Raw genomic sequence first — 12,975 nt, 5'->3', positions numbered from 1 at the left:
GACTAAGCTTATAAAAAAGAACTCTTTCACATCTACCATCCATCTCCTGCTGCCTTACAAATCTTAATAAAGTAAAAAAAAAAAACACCAGTGCACACAGAATAAGACCTGAATATCAACAGCATCACAACATGTGCAGCATTCCAAAAGAATGGATCAAGATAAAAAGAAATTTAGCTTTAACTTTATAAATGATATCTATGAGCAACAGCAAAAATCTGCTAATCAACATGAGAAAAGGAAAAACTCAGCTCCCCTTGTAATGATGACATAATTCAGGCAAAACATAATATTTTTCTTGCAGTTTTTGATGAAAAGCATGTCAAAACATTTCTCTTTCTTTTCTACATCTCCATCATATGAAAGTCAAAATTTCCAAAGGCATTTTAAAGGCCTTTATATGCAAATGAAATTCAATAAAAAAAATGTTTATGATGCAATAAGCACTGACAATAGTTGCCATATAAAGATAATATAACTGACTACTTTCTGTGACAAACTGGCAACATTTACAAACATGTGCAAAATGGTGAATGAATTAGAAGCACTGGCCTCACAATTACACCCATGGAATTTAATGAGATATTATGATTACAATTACGTGTACATGTGGCTTGCTGTACATGGAGGAACTTGACTTTGAAGGCTATATTCCTCTCAGAATAGTACAGCAACAGACATGATCTCTACACAAATAAAAATTAAATATTGACGTCCCCTTATGAAAAACACAAAAACCACTAAAAGCGACACAGCTTATGTTACCAACTATGAAAAACTACATTCTATACATTCCTCCTGCTTCACAATGGAGAAGGTCATAGTAAAATTCAGGATCCCACATGAACCTATTCCATATCTAGAAAACGCAACAATGACTTTCTCCCTTGCAATCCACGTCTCAATCTGGCTTAAGCAGAACCTGGGTACATATCTAAAGTTCTACAACTGAAGCCAGTAAAAAGTAAACTGAATCAAACTCCAGCAAAGAAAATGCAATACTCACGCAGCTCCTGCAGCACATGCTATCTGCTTGGTAACATCACATACAAATGTCAAATCTAAAGCATCTAAAAATTACAAAGACCAAATCATAACTTCTGTTCTTACCAGATGACATTATGTTGTGATCCCTATCAGATGAAAAGTTGTGCTGGGATATAGAATCCATAACTTCACATAATGCTGCATCCTGGACACAAAACAGGAGGCCTCCTAAAACAGATATATGCAGCACATTAGCAATTCTTCATGCCAATCCAAAAGTCTAGAAATGTGACTTGGCTGTCTTATTAAATTACCCAAGTATGATAGTTACATTGCTTGTGTTAGCACATGTCTTAGGTCAACTCCCAGTTCATTACCACCAAACAAAGGTTATCTTTTTATACAGAAAAAAGGAATGGTAAAAAATAAAATCCCAACTGATAATACTAGTATCACTTATGATATTCAAGTAATAACTTAACAAATTAAGCAATTCAGCAAGCACAACATAAGAAGCTGATCATGGAGTCTAAACAACACCCCAATCAACTTCTTATAAACACACAAATGTTTATTTCTCAAGCACTGGCAATCCATCAACACCTGTTTAGCTGGTTGAAAGCATGCTTTCTTAGTACTGCCAACTATAATTCTGAGGAGACACTCAATATATTATAGCCTTACTGTAAGTGACACTGGATGGTTTGAGAAGAAGGGTTGGAATGAGATGGAGCACATGAGGCTGTTATTGTAAAAAGCACTATGAAATGAAAGTTAATAATGTTAATTCTATGGTCTGATTAAAGTATACTGTATACTGCTAACAATAGTAATGTATGTGGATGGACTCTTGCTTTTATATTAATTACTCCCTATAATACTAAGTAATGATAGATTTCCTATAATACGTTTATTAATACTGATAGACTTTCACTACTCCACACACCAATGGGGCATGAGGTGTCTCAGATTAGTGAAAATTCAAATTATGGAAGGATTACCTCAGAACAATAACTAATCATCTCATTGTCAACTTAAAATTTCATACTTAGTACATAATCATGTAATATTCAACTTCATGTGATGTTTAAACCGAACATTTTCCACAAAAACTACCATACGATTCATGACAAATCAAAATTACTTTAATGTGCTCATTTGTATTGTAAACCATGATTTCTTGTAGTGTGGTAAACTCTTTGACTTGGTTATGCTGAAATTAAACAAAGTTTGCAAACATGTCTATAAATCCCTTCATACAAGCATTCTGCATACTGTATTAGTTTAACCACTAAATAAGCTGTTTTCCATAATGAATGGAAACAATATTTAATGCATAAAATATAAGTCTCTTCCATCCATATTCTGCTTTTATTAATTATTATTATTATTATTATTATTATTATTATTATTATTATTATTATTATTATTATTATTATTATTATTATTATTATTATATTATTAGTATATCATAATCCTGTATCCACCAACCTAATTATCACTTACACAAATGTCTTAACTTAAATGTGAATTCATCAAGAACTGACCAAGGAGCATCTGTGTGTTTGCAGGGTCCGTCTCTACTTGCAGGGCATTAGAAAGAAGATTGACAAGCTGAGGTCGAAGGTGTGACAAAACAAGTCGCTCCCCACTGCTGCATCCAACTTCTTTAACTTGTAGGCCCTGAAGTAAAAATACATAGAGGTAAATAAAGATCTAAAAAAATTGCTGAAAAGAACTTTCATGACTGACATTTAAAGCCAAACAGTTCTCAGGTAGCTGCAAAAATCCTTTCATCTTAAATGAACTTCTTGAGCTCTACAACACATGCAATTACCATGAAAGCTTCAGCAGTCGAAGATTTATAAATTGAAAAAATATTTCAAAGTAACTATTTATTTTCAAATATACATAGGTCTTATTTCTACATAACACATAATATTCTGTATAGGAGGAAAAACCAAGTGTTGAACAGTTAACAATATGAGTGATGTAGGTGTTAAGCAATTTCATATCACTTCAACCTACATGCTTGTGGTATATGCTAAAGAAAGAAAAACAGCTACTGTATATATTCTCTTCTCTGCTTGTTAAAAGTTTTACCATGAAGCCTATGGAAAACCCTTCAGCTCTTACAATTTAATCTGTTCACACATGTATCCTTAAGAAAACTAATGCACACACCCACCACCACTTGCAGATTTGATAACCTGTTTGTAGTGGTAGACTGGGTGGCAAGAGTGGAGAATGATAAGGCCTGAAAAACAAATGTACAAATTTTTCATAAAAAACTGACCTGGAAATGTAGTGGTAATGGCAGTATAGACAACAACACATGAGTAGCAGCACGGCGCAACAGAGGGACAGGTAGGTGTGGTGGTGCATTAACCTCTGCCTCTGGAAGTACTCCTTCCAAAACCCCCAAAACACTCGGCACCAAACTTACAACTCCCTGAAGGTCTAAGCGGAACAAATCAACACCATTGACGAGGATACTTGCGGCTGTTTCACTACAAACACCAGTCTGCAAATAATCCTGAATAAGCTTCTTTGCATCATTTATTGTCTAAAATTATGACAGTCTTAATTTGTTTTCCTACACGTATCTTTAATTACTTACCTTATCTCTCTATCTTAAAATCAGATTCTTTGAAACCAAAGGCTAAGCGTAAGCTACCAAGGTTACTTTTTATTTCTTGGATTGCTGTTAAGAAATATATCCATCATCTAAGCCTACTTTTAAGAGTCAGTTTTGATTTCCTGTACAGTACATGCATATCTATGCACAACAGCTTGTAGTTTGCCTAAAGAAAAGAAAAGCATACTACCACCTTTATTTATGATGATATTAGAACATGAATGCATTACAATTTTTAACTCAGCAATCTGTTTAAGCTATATTTTAAAACTAAGATCTAAATGTGATAAAATTAACATAGCAAGTAACATGGTTTATTATGAATAACCTGTGAGTCCACTTGACATGTCACAGATCAAGTCCAAGTAAACTCTTCCCTTATTTAGCAAAAAGGTAAGGTAAGCATCACTTGAAATTTAGGGTACCCTAAGACTGTTTGAGGGTTTACTATAGATTACCATACTAAATTTCTTGTATCTTTTATGAAGTAGACCTTTTTCAGTAATACTGTATACAGTCTACAAGCTCTATAGAATATCTATGAATGTTTGCTAGTAGCTAAAGGGAATTGTTAAATAAAATACAAAAATTTCTGTTTTGTATTCATGAGCCTTATACTATAAACCTTACTTATATTCACAATTCACAGATTATTTGCTATAAACCTTTATATAAGACATTTTCTTTAAAAATAATTAGTCAAATGTAAATGAGAACCAAAGAATGTGAATGGCGGAGAGAGAGAGAGAGAGAGAGAGAGAGAGAGAGAGAGAGAGAGAGAGAGAGAGAGAGAGAGAGAGAGAGAGAGAGAGAGAGAGTGTTTCAGTTTTGGGGAAACAGAACAATTGGGACTCGATCTTGCTACTGAGAACCCAACTATGATTACGCCAAAATCCAGCCAAGATATAAAAATGTACCAGATACATGTATTTTTCTTTACTCTTTTAATTTATAAAATATTTTTTGGTTCTGCATGATTGATAATCAAAGGAAAAGCATGTGGTACTATATTACATTCTCTGAGATCACAAAAGTATTCAAAATGGTGAAATTTAGCACCTTTTCTTTAAAAAATAATGTTGTTAAAAATAATGTTGTTTGATGTCATTAGCCCAAAATGAATCAAAACAACATTTATACCCTTTCCAAAATGTATAGATCTCTCTGGCGTGGTTGTCTGGGTCTTCGCAGGTAAGGCATATATGCCAAATGTATAACAACAACGGCGAGATAAAATCATTTCTCCCATTACAGATATCAAATAAAACCTTTTTCGTTACGCAGAATTCCAAGTCTATTACATAGGTTCACGACTGATAATGTTTTTTTAAGCAATTACAAGAAACGGAATCAGAGTTTCTATCAATATGGCATCTCATTTTGGTGGTGTTGCCAGTACCTCACACATGGATCCATGTGCGTTTAAATCCACGGGTAAGCAGCTTAGATTTTCTCTAGGGAGCACTTTCGGTGGTCACGGTCATCACGGTATTATTATGTCTGGAGGCATTTCTCGTTTCTACATATACCTTGATTTCTTAACATCGTAGGTAAAGAATAAATTGGTAAGCAAGGAAATATGAAATAAAGCATAACAGTAAGTTTGGCAAGAGAAAATAAACATTTGTATACAGACAGATCTCTGTCTCTCTCTCTCTTTAAGAAGGTTGATGGGCGCAAATTTCTCTTGGAAAGGCAAGATGTAACTGTAGCTCGGTCAAGATTTTTGAGAGAGATGAAGCGTCGCAAGGAGTCAGGGCAGAAATTCGTGTATCTCGACGAAACTTGGGTCAATCAAAATTACACTGGGCTCAAGTGAAGTCTTATATGGCGAAAAAGAATACGTTCAAACTGGCAGACCTTAAAATTTTAGTGCAAGAAGCATCGAACAATGTCACGGCGGAAAACTGGAAGAATGCAGCGAGCACGTAGAGAAAATTCAAAAAGAGGATGCCCGGCAAGATGTGGCTGTAGACAAGTTGGTTGACAGTTTTGTCATCAACATAGCTGATAGCTCTGATGACTAGTTTTCTGAATAAATTATATATAAAAAAGAGAGGATTAGGCCTATAGGGAAACCTCTCTCGAAAAACAAAACGCACCTTGACTTTTACCTCAGTGGTGGTGTGGAAAAAAGTTTGATTGAAAACAAGTAGTCTTTTAAAACTTAAGATGATCGTTACTCCTCGTTATAGATAATATATAGGCGACAAAAAGTTTATTTTAATTCGTATTTCGAAAAATGAACAAGAAATATATCACCTATTTCTATAGCATTAATTAAATACTTTTAAGTATATAATTGTGTAATAATGATAAATGTACATCTATCTACAAGTACTGACAAAATAGATAAGGTGATCATATGTAAAAAAAGAAAAAAGCCGTAAGATTTAGAAAAGAGAGAGAGAGAGCAGGGCGGAGTAGGAAGGAGATTAAAGTACCTGGAAATCAAAAGCCCCAAAAATCTTATAGTATAGCCTCAGGGTTTGTCTCAAAAACATTTAAAGGTCTGTCACACACGTGTCAGTAGCCTGTTTTCGTAAAACTGGCAACAGGGCAGATCTTTAAAAGCCTCGCCAGAGAGATCTATTCGTCGTGGCAAGAGTATAGTATAATGTTTAGTACCAATTTTAAATCACAGGATCTACTGACATCACTTATGTCTGGCAATAACTCCATTAACTATATGTGCCCATATTCAGGTACCAAGTGTTAATAGATTGCCAGACTTTTGTCTGTCAGACAGACAAGGAAGAAGGTAGTCTCACTAGCTGCTTTGCAATCTCACTACATTATACCCTATGATTTCAGTGTTTTGTGCAATGTTTACTTTTATACATAATCTAATACTGTACTGTTGTCTCAAGGAAGACTCTTCTTTTACTAAATCATTACCTTATTAATACTTGAAATGAGTTCCCTTTTGCCTTAATCATTCACTTTTTTACTTTTTCATTTCTCTAATACAGCTAAAAGTAAGCTCACTATAATTTGCTTCTGTGCTTCATTTCGGGGAATTTTTAAAGAAACTTTTGTGTATAAAGTACACCTTAACTTATCTGAATCTTTATTAATCAGCTACATTATTATTATGGTTTTTGTTATGCTATCATTTAGATGTGATGTATTTTCACACACATTTCTTAAATTGAAAGGCAAGTGTAAAGTACAGCTAGTTTAAGGTATAAATTATGTGAAATTACCACTTGCTTTGAGATGACTTGAAAATGTTTCAGTGTAGGCTTTACTAAAGGGTATTTGTTACTTATCAGAGGGCCAAGACTCCATAGTTTTCAGTAAGTTGGGGGCTATCATATGTATTATATTTTTACAATTTACTGTTTTTGTAATTCTACCTGGCACTGAGAAGTCTTTTCTCTGGGTAAGTTATTTTATGCATTTTTTGTATTAACAACATTTTTGCCTATAGAGTACTTTAGTTCTTAATTAATATATCTCTTACTTCTGCTACTATCTGTATTATACATAATTTTAAATACAAAATGTGTTCAATTTTTTTTTTTATTAGTTTTATTTCTGATAACTATTTTCAGTTTACTCAAGATTTCTTATGATCATTTTCTTGTATGTTACAAATCAGCAGCCACTGCTCCCACCCTCTTAGCTGTGCTGACCTTGCTGTTCAGGTTTTTATGACCCTGATCCGTGTTTCCCTGCACTTCTGGAAGATATTCAAGGCTAATCAGCAAGAAATTCAGCTACTGAAGGGTGCACTACCTCCACTTCAGAAACTTTAATCTTCAGGTCAGAAATAGTGTTGTCTTCATTGCAAGTTTGGCTTCAGTGACCCTGGTAGATGAGGCACCACATAATACTCATTCAATCAAAAGCTGATCCTCAGAAAATGTCTCAGAACAGTCTTTGCGCACTTCTGATCTTTGATTGATCCACCTGCATTTCACCTGCAATTGCTGTTCCTGTTCAGCCTGTAGCACATCTAAACATTTCTCACATACTTAGTCTGCTGCCTGGCCTGCTCTCAACCTCATCCACTTCACACTTGCCACTCTAGTTGGTTGGCACAGTACTAACCATGCTAGCTGTCAACCCACCTTGTCTTAAGACTGCCTTGCAACTAGCCACTTGAAATTTTTTCCTGAATTGCAAAGGCTCAGCTACCGTACCATAAGAAAGCCTTGTCTGAAGGCAGCCATGCTACTGGTTAAGGCTGCTTCCTTCCAAACTCACATATGGTTCTCCCTTATTCCAGCTACAACCACTCCATCCTTCCTTTGTTCATCACTTGTCCAGTGGATGTAGCCATGTCTGGTAAAGTTTTGTAATTAGCAAGGAGGGAGATTCAGACCTCCTGCAACTCTTGTAAGCAGACAATAGATGGGATTCTCTCCACCATGCATCCTTCTGTAATCAATGTTCCTCCTCCAGTAACTGTTCCCAATCCTTGGCCATTGCTTCAGCAGTTACTCACACAGTTAGTTAGTTATGCCACTCACACAGTTAGTTAGTTATTCCAATCAGGATGACTTCCATAAATGTCACCACACCATTCCACAATTAAAATGATGGTTGCTTTACTTCACAGATTAAAAAAGTAAAAATAAGCCTCTTTGTACTTACTGTACACAAAAAAGAAATTCAACAATAAAATATAAAATATAAATCATATTAAAGCTTACCTTGGATCCTTGGTATTTATTAGATGTGAAGCTAGCTTGTTCTTGGTGCGCTGTGGCATTACTATCTGTCTGCCTTAGTCCCTGATGGACAGCTAGGTAAAATCTAGCTAGATATACAGGCAAAATCTCTTCCCCAGTTTTCTTAGAGCAAAATATCCTGCATTTTATAAAATAAAAAAAAATTGTGAAAATTAGATTACAGATATTACATCAACCAATTATCATAACAAAGATATATCAGTAGCACTTAAAAAACTCTTCAAAATTTTAACAATCACACTTCATATGACAATCTCCAAAAGCACATTCACACAACACATGGCAATATACAGTATTTTTGTCCAAACATAAAATATAAAATCCAGCGTGATTTTTCATTGACATTATTTACCAATAATAATACAGTATTTTCACGAACAGAGTAAAAATACCTATTATATTCATAATTTAAAAAAATCCATCGAAACAATTTCAAGGACATTTCAAATATTTTATATACTCCATACCAGCTGCAGTAAAGTCCTTAATATTGACTATAGCACAAAACCAAATGCAAAACAAATATTATGACTATATATACACCAACAACATTAACACTGATTACCTGCAAAGAGCCCCAAGGGCTTCAGCTCGGCCTCCTTGGAAGTGCTGTGGAGACAAGTTAGCCAGACGGTCATTCTGTGGTTCTGATGGTACTGAAGAATCACTAGATTTTCTACCACTTTCTCCACCAAAACCAGAAACAGGCCGACGGGACCCTGACCCAGCACTTCCACTACCATCTGTTTCTAAATCATACAAAATCTTGACATTATTATACTAAATGTGACAAAAACTACGAAAATTATAGTCTAGTGTTCATGTCACATGGAAATAAGGGAAACATATTAGTCCAAACTAGCTGGAATACAGTAACCAAAATGTTTTTAATCACACAGGAAAACTTTCAGGATTCAGTCATCATTACACCAACTAAAAACCATAACTTTTGAAACTGGTTCACCAATTTTCTCACTACAAAATAAATCCCTGAATATTTTTAACCAGATGGGACATCTGATTGCATACCACCTGTCCCATGTGCAACACAATCCTCTCATTCAAGTCCAAGAAGTAACCATATACTCTATCAGCTTCTCACAATCTCAAAGGGTTGAAGGTGTAGCTTTAAGTACATAATAATAATTTGTAATTATGAGTATGGAAACCAGAACTGGCAAAAGACCAAGTTGAGCTCAGCGCTGCTTAGAAACAGTGCTGTTAATGGCCTACATCCCTTTATTATTCACTAACCTGCCCCTAAAATAACTGAACACTAACCACTGATATCCTGACTGCAAATGACACCATTTGTAGAAAACTTTTAGCTATTTTCAAATCACTATTTTGACTTTTTACTCTGGTTGTCTGTAGGAAATTTTTAACTAACTTAAAATCACTATTTTGACTTTTTACCCTAGTTGTCTGTAGGAAATTTTTAACTAACTTAAAATCACTACAGGTTGTCCATCACTAATCCGGCATCATTGGGACCTAGAGGGTGCCGGATTAGCCATTTTACCGGATTAACCATTTATTAGGCTAGAATACACGAAACCCAGTAGCTAAGCACCTCATCCTAGAATTAAAATATCCCATAAATCAGTACAAGTTGGTTAATAAAGAAAAGAAAATGATCAAATACAGGTAGTGCTCGAGTTACGATAATTCGACTTACGATATTTCGAGTTTATGATGGGGTTAGCAATTAATACTGATACGAAAATATTTAGGGAATATTTTTAGATTTCATGCAGGCGCATGCAGCGAGGGAGAATAACTTACAATAGACCAACTTCTTTTCCTCCATCTCTTTATTCCATCTGCTACTTAAAAAGGTAAAAGAGAATGATAAAAGTATTGTTAATAACGTTATACTCTTGCGTAAATGCGTACAGCCATAAACAACCGAGCGGGAAACTGTTGTTTTGCTAATAATCGTATCGGATAACAACTGTTTTGCTTGTATTTTCAACCATCGTACGGTTAAACAATTACTGTATTTACGTTACAAATGACATTAAGTACTGTACAATAGGACCGATATATTTTTTACACTATACCCTTGTTCGCTTTGGAGAAAAGATCGGCGAGGAAATATACTGCTACAGTAACTTTAAGCTGCAAGTTGTAGCTGAAGCTGAGAAAACAATGTTCAAGCTGCTAATGACTATAAATTATCATGCATCGGCAACATGGATGAAACTCGACCGTAAATAAAATTGGAGAATGTATTTTAATCAAAACTACTGGGCATGAAAGAATACAAATTACTGCTGTTTTCACGCTGATAAAAGATAAATACGTAAAGCTCGTATTATGATGAAATCAAGAGAAAATAGTGAACGGAATCTTGATTTTTTTTTATACAAAACAAACATGTCCCCAAAACGGCCAGCAGCGATTCCCGCGAACGTCATATATTAACGAAAAAATAGCTAAATTAATTTCACAACGAGACGTATTTAAGTTATATTTCGACTTAGAAACACTTCGTATAACGAAAAATATCCTTGTCCCAAATAAATAAAGTATCTACTGTATATTCATTTACGCTTACTAGAAGCAAGAAAAGCGCTCTGAACTGAGTTAAATGCGGCGAAATAAACACAGCGTTATCGATTGCCAAAACAAAACACTGATCGCAATTTATAATACAAAAGCAATATGAGATTATATGCGATTGGATACAATGTAGTAAAGCATAACTTTTTAAAAGATCCATGAAAAAGATGCACATTCGTTATGTTGACGTTTGTATAATACTGTTAATATGTGAATAGAGTTCAGTATAATGTAGGCTAGGCCACCGTATATGTAGCCTATACGATATACCATAGCGTAGGCCAAAAGACAATAATAAATGTAAAAAATGGAACAGCAAAAGCATGCCTGTGTTTACAAACACCTCCAGTTTGTTGATGCAGCACACTGCGCCACCAAATCGAAGCGGTCGGCGAGCAAGTTAGCGCAACGACCCGGGAAATTTGAAAATTAGTGCGGAAACATTAGAAATTACTCTAGCCGAAATTTGTGCTGGATTACTGATTTATCCAGACTACTGATTGCCAGATTAGTGATGGTCAACCTGTATTTTGACTTTTTACTCTGGTTGTCTGTAGGAAATTTTTAACTAACTTAAAAAATCACCTTTAACTTTTTACTTTGGTTGTTTTCCATTTTAGAAAATGCTAATATACATGTAATGTAGCGTACAAATATAGTATTTAGTTTCAAAATAAAACCATAGCCAATTTTATACAGCAAACAAGTCATCAACATCAAGTTGTGAAGGAAAATACTGCTATGCCATAAGCACAGATGGGATTTACTTCAGACAAGTCTTGGGGCCCCCTGGAAACTCAAAAAGCTACAGAACTTGGACGGTAAAGTGTTTCTGAATTTACAAAAGGCATCATTTTAACTGGTGAATTTAGGAATTTCCAAATGTTACATAAAACTTAAAGGAAAATGGGATTTGATATTACCTGACGCACAAAAATACAGCTACCAAAAAATATGGTACCATACATTTATATCTTTAAAAGAAATAAATGGCCTTGTGTTTTCACCATACTGTACTTATTAATCCATAGACATGGTGCAAGACTAATTTTTTTTTTATTTTCCATTGACTATATCTGCATAGAATTACCTGCAACAGAACTCTTTGCCATCTAATGCAAAATGAAAAAATATTGTCATATACACCATTACTTACTATGTTGAGGGCCAAGGCTGGCTTGCATGTTACAATTTATAAGGGCAGCTTCAAATAACCAAGGTCCAAACAAGTGCAAAATGCTGTTGCACTTTGCTCTTCCACTTGCTAACAGTCGAGCAGAATCCTCTGCAAAAGAAAAAATAAAAGGCACCTTGAAATTTAAATTCTTTATACTAATGTACAGCAGAGGTACATAAATAAACCTGTTCCATACAGAAGTGTGCATGTGGTCATATCAAACAAAACAATATTTTGTACCAAATATTATGTGGTTAACCGTTAAATCATCGCATGTAATTCTCACCTTGATTAATAAAATAAAAAAGGCTCATCATAAAAATCCTTGGGACAAAATAATTAACTGACCACATATATATAAATTGTGATAACCCTCAATTGAATAAGTTTTTGGTAAGTAAAAACTCACCTCCACGCCCCTCCGATGATAAAGACAATGAAGAGGAGGAGGAGAGATGATGTCCTTTCTGGTTGAGATTCTCCAAGGATATATTAGGCACACCTGTAAATGTACAACATCAATTACTATACAGTCTAAGACATATAAAATTCCATCCTAAAAACACATAACCCTGGAACATTTATGGTGAAAAAACTGCAATGCAAGAATAGAGATAAAAATTCTGCATTAAAAATTAATACCAAAATGTGCAAGAATATGTAATATTAGTTCTCTTTAACAAAAAAGAACTACACACTCTCTCAACCTGTCGCTTGAAACTGTTCTTTCATATACTGAAGAAAGTAACAATATAACTTGATTCTAATGATGTTTAACAAGATGTTTACTATAAACAAGCAACAAAAAGTTATAAAATAATAAAAAGATACAGAACAAGATATCTTCAAAGATTATTTCCAATTCTGCATCACTTAACGAACAACTGCTCTAACAAGATAATATCTAC

General features: G+C 34.5%; 1 protein-coding gene across 5 annotated transcripts in view; it reads right to left on the bottom strand.

Moving 5' to 3' along the window:
• The window catches only part of LOC136842415 (ral GTPase-activating protein subunit beta), a 92,335-nt gene that overhangs the window by 52,995 nt on the left and 26,365 nt on the right, over positions 1-12,975 (bottom strand). For all 5 annotated transcript variants that reach the window (XM_067109738.1, XM_067109818.1, XM_067110062.1 and 2 more), the window contains 7 exons: positions 12,477-12,569; positions 12,047-12,175; positions 8,891-9,074; positions 8,287-8,443; positions 3,284-3,511; positions 2,535-2,670; positions 1,111-1,215 (listed from right to left, as the gene is read on the bottom strand). In XM_067109738.1, the coding sequence (XP_066965839.1) occupies positions 1,111-1,215; positions 2,535-2,670; positions 3,284-3,511; positions 8,287-8,443; positions 8,891-9,074; positions 12,047-12,175; positions 12,477-12,569 (1,032 nt within the window). The remainder of the gene's footprint in view (positions 1-1,110; positions 1,216-2,534; positions 2,671-3,283; positions 3,512-8,286; positions 8,444-8,890; positions 9,075-12,046; positions 12,176-12,476; positions 12,570-12,975) is intronic.

Source organism: Macrobrachium rosenbergii, chromosome 1 (genome assembly GCF_040412425.1).
Source record: "Macrobrachium rosenbergii isolate ZJJX-2024 chromosome 1, ASM4041242v1, whole genome shotgun sequence".
NCBI lineage: Eukaryota > Metazoa > Arthropoda > Malacostraca > Decapoda > Palaemonidae > Macrobrachium > Macrobrachium rosenbergii.
The sequence above is the reverse complement of the archived record's forward strand: the minus strand, read 5'-3'. Positions and strand labels throughout refer to the sequence as shown.